General features: G+C 39.0%; 1 protein-coding gene across 2 annotated transcripts in view; it reads left to right on the top strand.

Moving 5' to 3' along the window:
• Positions 1-7,524, top strand: part of CMSS1 (cms1 ribosomal small subunit homolog (yeast)) — a 397,344-nt gene that overhangs the window by 351,256 nt on the left and 38,564 nt on the right. For both annotated transcript variants that reach the window (XM_011999907.1, XM_011999908.1), the window contains exon 2: positions 7,142-7,230. In XM_011999907.1, the coding sequence (XP_011855297.1) occupies positions 7,142-7,230 (89 nt within the window). The remainder of the gene's footprint in view (positions 1-7,141; positions 7,231-7,524) is intronic.

Raw genomic sequence — 7,524 nt, 5'->3', positions numbered from 1 at the left:
AAATCCAGCCAGGACAAGTTTCTATAAATAAAGTTCATCAGAACACTGTCATTTCCATTTGTTACACACTGCCTAGGGCAGTGTATAACTAGAACAGCAGAGTTGAGTAGTTATCAGTAATGTTCATATTACTCTGCAAACCCAACACCTACTTATCCTGTGTCCTTTACCTTAAAAGTATGCTGATCCCACTGGGTGCAGTTACACAACTGTATGCATAATCCATAGAACTGTTCAGTAAGTTATTTTTAGTATATGTAAAATATTCCTCAATAAACCTTACTTTAAAAAATAATGATTGAAGCCAACTTCCATTAATTTGTAACACTTGCCCAACATCACACAACTAATAATTGCTGAAGCTGAGATTTCAACCCCAGATATTTTAATCCCACAATCCATAATCCCCTACACTATCCTTGCTTCAAAAGAAGCTGCTTTCAGCTTCATGAAATTTCCTTCTATTCCTCTATTGTTTTGCTAAGAGGTCTCTTTGATGCTTTTATTTTTAAATCACCCCCCAGAAGTCCCCCACTTCCAGTCTCTGGTCACTACTGATCCTTTTTCTGCCTCTATAGTTTTGCCCTTTCTAGAATGTTAAAATAAATAAAATCATGCATTACATAACTTCTTGGGCCTGACTTCTTTTGCTTGGCATCATGCTGTTGAAATTCATCCATATTATGTTTTCTGTTCTTTTTCTTTCTTTTTTAGAAATGCAGTCTCACTATGTTGCCCAGGCTGGTCTTGAACTCGCGGCTTCAAGGGATTTTCCCGCCTCAGCCTCCCTGAGCACTGGGATTATAGGCGTGAGCCACAACCCCTAACCTGTTGTTCTTTTCCTAACTATGAGAACTAATAAAGACAGAGGAGCAAGGTTGTTCGCCAGGGCAGATGTAGGTTTTTCTGAGGCCTGAGCTTATGCAATGTCATGGGCCCTGTCTTAGAAAAAGAATGCAAAATTCCTGATACAAAATTAAGTATAAAAGAAAAAAAAAAAATTTAAAAATTAGGTATGAAAGAAGTTATTTTAAATAAGAAAAAAAACAAACAAACAATGCTGCCCCAACCACAGCAATTCTGAAAATTTGTATTTTACTCATCCTCATCAAATAAAGAAAAAACATGTGGTTTCTTTTCAGTCATATACAGTGCACCATCTACTATATGTATCCTACAGGAGAGACGTTCAATTTCAAATAGGCAAAAATGAGAACCTAATTCTCTGCTTACAGTTTTATATTTTTTATGATTAGAAGAATCTTCCACTGACTAGTTTCACGTTTCCTATATTCCAAACCTGGTTCCTCCTCCACTTCCCACATGGTTCTAGGGACTGATGCTCTAGGCACATCTGTGTCATGATCTACACCCTCTGGCCTTGCCCACTTGATGTCAGAAAGTCGGATGAGTTAGCACAGAGGATCTAGTGCAGGAAGCCAGCACTAGAACAGCTAGCAATCACTTGATCATAGAAAAAGTGATTGCAAACCACATAAAACTCCCATTAAATTCAAACTAAATGTATGTGCAACTAGCTTCCTCTAAATGGATCCCCAAAAATGCTCCCAGCCATCCAGCACTACTCCCTGGGAGATATGTGGCAGGAGAATTCTGAGTGGAAACAGACAATGGTCTTAACATATTGTGGTGAAGACAGCGGTCTTCACATACTCTTGCACATTTTAAAGAACAATTGACTGTATGATCCCATTGCCAGGGCCCCTCCCAGGGTCTTCAAGGGTTTATGCAAGCAAGTACCTAAAAACCTAAGGAAAATGATGGGAAACTGGATTTCAGATACTTACCAAAAAGAAGATGAAGGTAGGGATTGAGGGAAAGAGAAGATGTGCAGCCTTCTATTTTCATTTGCTGTTGTTGCCAGGGGTTGAAAAAGGACAGTGTACTTGATGACTCCTCTTTTGGAATAACTTAACCAGTCCCATCTGGCAGTGTCTTTTTTTTTAAGTAGACTCTTCAAGGAGTTGGGGAAGAGGCAATGCAGTCTTAGTGACTCCACTTAACTGGCTGAATCAACCACTGGGACTGAGTGGCACAGGCCCAGCTTAGCCTCCTCAAATCCCAGCAGTCCTGGAGGAACCTGAGTACTGGAGCCAACCTGGCTAGATTGGGTCCCCATACTTTTCTTTCAGTATTCTCTTAATGGAAATCACAGAACTAGCCTCCTTACTTCAGAAAAGCAGTTTTCTCTTTTGGAATCAAAAAACATCACAGACTAAGGAAACAACTACATTATCCAATTCACAGTGATATAAGATGATCTCATTTAATATGTTAAAAGGTATCAGATAAAGTAACTTTTTGGAACAAGAAGTAACTTAGAGCATTTTATTAGCAAGGTATTTTCATCTTTCTCATAGTTTTTGTTGCATAAGTGTCACATGCCTTTAAAACTATGTTACAGTCAGCCCTCCATATCCACGAGCTCCACATACGTAGATTCCACCAACTACAGATCAAAAATATTTGAAAAAAAAAAAGTGTCTTTACTTAGTATGTACAGACTTTTTTCTCTTGTCATTATTCCCTAAGCAATACAGTATAGCAACTCTATACATAGCATTTATATTGTATTAGGTATTATAAGTAATCTAGAGATAATATAAAGTATATAGGAGAATGTACATAGGTTGTATGCAAATACTACATCATTTTATATCAGGAACTTGAGCATCTGTGGATTTTGGTAGGTGAAACAGGTCCTGGAACCAGTCCCCTTAGATACCAAGGGACTACTGTATTTATTTTCAACTAGATTGCTTAAATATAGACTGTGTTCTTCAGCTAGCAGATTCTGAGGAATGGAGGAATACAGAGTGTATATTTTTTAAGATCATTCATTGATTTTTAAACATTTATGGGGCTGATCCTGGCAATTATTTATTTGTAGGTCATTCTTTTTACCTCAAAGGATTTTTATGATATGAGGATATGAGGAAATTTGGATTAAATGCTTTACATAGAGAATATGTTACTTTATAATAAAAATGTAAATAAAGCAATAGGTATGGGGAGTCCTTTTTACTTTTAGTCAACACTGGGTCAAGTACTTTGGGTACTCATATGTACCCTCAGAGAGTTTACAGTTCAGATGGAGAGAAAACCTAACGTTTATGCAACACCAGTACACATTGTAAGACAAGGTAAAATTATGTGCCTATTTACAAGGTACAGGCTACCAACAGTGTAGAAAGAAGTACAGAGGCAAGAGGAAGAAGGAGAACATAGTTTCCCGTAAGGATCCCAGATGAAGATGGGTTGGAGAATATTGAGAGAAAGGAGCCCCCATTGATAGAAGCCAATATAAGAATTTTCACAGAACTAGGGGTAGCCTTTAGATTTCTTGGGATTTTTTATGTACAGAATCATGTCTGCAAATGGAGGCAGTTTGCTATCTTCCTTTCTAATGTATATGCCTTTTATTTCCTTTTCTTATGATACTACACTGGTTAAAAGTTCTAGCACTGCGTCAAATAAGACTGGTAAGACCTGACATCTTTGCCTCGTTCCCAGTCAGGAGCAAAGCTTTGGCCTTTCATTATTAGCCATAATGTTGCTGAAAGCTTTTTTACATGCTGTTTATCAATTTCAATTCTTTTTAAATTTGTTGACGTTTTATGACCTAGAATATAGTCTGCCTTGGTATACCTTCTGTGACACTTGAAAAGAGTATGTATTCTGCCGTTGTTGATTGGATTGTTCTACAAATGTTGATTATATCCTGTTGCTTGATAGTGCCACTCAGTTCTATATCTTTGCCGATTTTCTATCTAGTCATTCTCTCAATTTTTAAGAGACGACTGTTAAAGTTTACAAGTCAATTGTGGATTTATCTATTTCTCATTTTATTTCTACCAGTTTTTGCTTCACATGCTTTGTAGTTCTACAAAGCGTGTAGAGCCTGCTGTTTGGTGCATACACATTTAGGATTGCTATGTCTTCTTGACAGATTACCCTTTATCATTATATAATGTCTTTCTCATTCTCTGGTAATTGTCTTTGCTCTGAAGTCTGCTTTCCCTGAAATTAATATAGCCACTCCTGCTTTCCATTGACCAATATTTTCATATTATGTCTTTTTTCATCCCTTGGCTTTCAATTTGCCTGTATCATTATATTTGAAGTCAGTTTCTTATAACAGCATATAGTTCGGCCATATTTTTAAATTCATTCTGTCAATCTCTGTCTTTAAATTGGTATGTTTGGGCTATTTACATTTAATATATTCATTGACATGTTGGGGGTTTAAATCTGTGTATGTGTTTTTTTCTTTGTTCACTAACTTTTGCAGCTCTGTGCAGGGGAGGAGCATGGGTTGGTCCCTTATCTTCCTATGGATTACTTGAACATATTGTAGAATCTCACTTTGATTTATCTTGGTGTTTTTGAGTACATCTCTCTATATAGCCTTTTTAATGGTTACTGAAACTATTAGTGTGGATTTGGCCTCATTACTGCTGGGTGATGTAGAAAGTCCTAACTCTCCACTAAGCCTCCTCTGACACCATCCCAGTGGGAGAGGAAAGATATAATTCATTACAGCCAGGAGGGGATGGAAGTCCAGGCTCCTCATGTGGTCACCACTGATACTGCAGTGGTGGTGGTGGTGGTGGCAGTGGGGGATGGATGAGGGCTCATTACCACCCTCTGGGGATAAAAATCCCAGCTCCCAGTTTGTCTCTGACATCACCCTGGTAGGAGATGGAGCCTTGAGGGGTCCATCATGGGATGCCTCATTACACTCTGTCAAGGGTGGAAGTCTAGGCTCCCCATTCTGTCTTCGGTGGTAAGGATGAGGTCGTAGTTTTTTCTGTGGTGGTGGCTGCAGTCAAGTGGTTATTGTCTGAAAGGTTTTAGTCTTGCTAGGCTTCCTCTTTCTTGGTCATTTTGGTAGAGAGAGCAGACTTTTGTTGGGGCTTTTTTGGTCTGCTTCCATTGGCATTTCCAGGTAGCTGCCTTCTTCAACTCTTAGTCTGGGATAATGGGGCAAAGAGATAACCCAGGGAGTTTGCCATGGAATTATTCTTGGTCCCTAAAATCTCTAGCTGGTCTGCTATCTTCTCTCCACCTTTCAGAGTCTTTCTATTTTTTAAAATACGTAATGTCTAGGATTTTTCACTGTACTTCGCCGGAGGGAGAGGGAACAGTGTAACTACTACAGCTATCTTCCTAGAAGCAAAGATCCTATAAATATTATTTAATTAATGACAATTTAATTGTTCATTTTCAAAGGCCCTGTTCATCTGCCTGCTATTTTTCAGTACGCCATTGGATAGGCTTTTTTCCTCATGCTGCACACTTAAAAGTATACATATAAGGCTGGGTGCCGTGACTCACGCCTGTAATCCTAGCACCTTGGGAGGCCGAGGCAGGCAGATCACCTGAGGTCAGGAGTTCAAAACCAGTCTGGCCAACATGGTAAATCCCTATCTCTACTAAAAATACAAAAATTAGGCAGGCATGGTGGTGGGTCCTTGTGATCCCACCTACTCGGGAGGCTGAGGCAGGAGAATCGCTTGAACCTGGGAGGTGGAGGTTGCAGTGAGCTTAGATTGTACCATTGCACTCCAGCCTGGGCAACAGAGAGAGACTCCGTCTCAAAAAAAAAAAAAAGTACACATATTAGTCAGGGTTCTCCAGAGAAACAGAACCAACAGGATTATATAAAGAAAGAGATTTAGTCTAAGGAATTGGCTCATGTGATTATGGAGGCTAGCCAGCCCAGCCCTAAGATCTTCATGGTGAGTTGGCAAACTAGAGATCCAGGAGAGCTGATAGTTTAGTTCTAGTCCAAAGGCCTTAGAACTAGAGAAGATGATACAGTTTTAGTTTAAACATGATAAGCCTGAGATCCAGGAAGAGCTGATGTTTCAGTTCAAGTCGAAAGGCAGGAATAATTCTCCCTTATTCAAGGATGGGTCAGTGCTTTTATTTCAACCACTTGGATGAGGCCCACTCACACTATGGAAATTAATCTGCTCTATTCAGTCTATCCATTTAAAAGTTAATCTCTCTAAAAACACCCTCACAGGAACACCCAGAATGTATGACCAAATATTAGGGCACCCCATGGCCCAGTCAAGTTGACATATAAGATTTACCATCACAGTATGCAAACATTTAAAAGCTCGGGCCTACCAAACTGGTTAAGTTGGACCTAAATATGAACTCTGACAGAACATGTTCACAAATTCACATTTGAGGCTCACTTTGAGATATACAGAGAAACTCAAGGGAATGAGTAAAGTCTTTGATAGATCAAAAATTTGTTTAAAGGAAGCAAACACTAAAACCTGAAAGGCAGTGTGATATTAGGAGAAATAAGAACCTTCTGGTCACCATGTTTCTTCAGGAGAGCTTTATAAATAGGAAAACTGTTAAAACTTTTATTTTTCCTGATTCTTAGGGTAAGAATTTATTTTTTCTATTGTGGAAAGGTTAAAAAATTCAAACTAGGAATTTCTCATGACCTGTAATCCCTTTGTCACAATCTTAACATGTCCCCCTGGGGCCAGCATCTAATGTCAAGGCCTGGCTGGTTCTGGGTGCAGGCGTCACTTGCTGGGGATAGCTTCGGACTCAAATAGACTTTAGTTCTCAGGCGTGTGACCTTGGGTAAATGGCTTTACCTCTCTAAACAGCAGTCTTTTTGTCTAAGAATAGAGGGATTTCATATCTGTAATCAGTAGTTATACTGTAAGAATTAAATAAAATAACGTCTGTGTAGCATAGTGTTGAACATGTAGTAGCCACTCAATAATTCTCGCCCTGACCACTTCTTATTATCATCATAAGACAGCCTTTTGTCATTGTAAACTCTTAATAAATACCATTTTTTAAAGGCTGCAAAACGTCCTCTTGTATGAGTATTCTACAATAAAACATTCCCTCCTAAGGTGACATATCTAAGTAATCTTTAACTTTCCAGTTTTATAAATGAGATTGCCATCTTGGTGCTTAAATATCTGTTTCACTTTGGATCATTTCCTTAAGTGCAGCTTCTTTGAGGCAGAATTAAAAAGTGAAGAGATAGAACCTTCTAGAAAGGTGGTACCAAGATTGCACTAGCAATGAGAGAGAGAGAGAGACTTTTCTGATTTTCAAACTTTATGTTTTCTAGAAGCATCAGATGGTGAAGGAGGAGGAGACACAGAAGTGATGCAGCAGGAGACAGTTCCAGTTCCTGTACCCTCAGAGGAAACCAAACAGGTGAGGGGTCACTGTGGGAGAGCCACCACTGTTAAATTCTGAAATCAGCCTTTTCGTCCTCTCTGTTGTTGAACTCCCCGTGTCCTAATATCGGTTGTTGGTGGAATTTAAGAGAGCCTTTTACTTTCTTTCCGTTTGAAAAGGCCATGGGCCATGCTTCCTTCATTGTAAACCAGCAAGGTCTGTTTTTTGCTCTAATTCTTTTTCTTCCCCCTTTTTTTTTTTTTTTTTTGAGACAGGATCTTGCTTTATCACCTGGGCTGTAGTACAGTGGCACAATCATGGCTCACTGCA

The sequence above is a fragment of the Mandrillus leucophaeus genome, unplaced genomic scaffold (genome assembly GCF_000951045.1).
Source record: "Mandrillus leucophaeus isolate KB7577 unplaced genomic scaffold, Mleu.le_1.0 Scaffold608, whole genome shotgun sequence".
In the NCBI taxonomy this organism is placed as follows: Eukaryota; Metazoa; Chordata; class Mammalia; order Primates; family Cercopithecidae; genus Mandrillus; species Mandrillus leucophaeus.
Note: the sequence above shows the minus strand (reverse complement) of the source record. Positions and strands in the feature narration are given on the sequence as shown.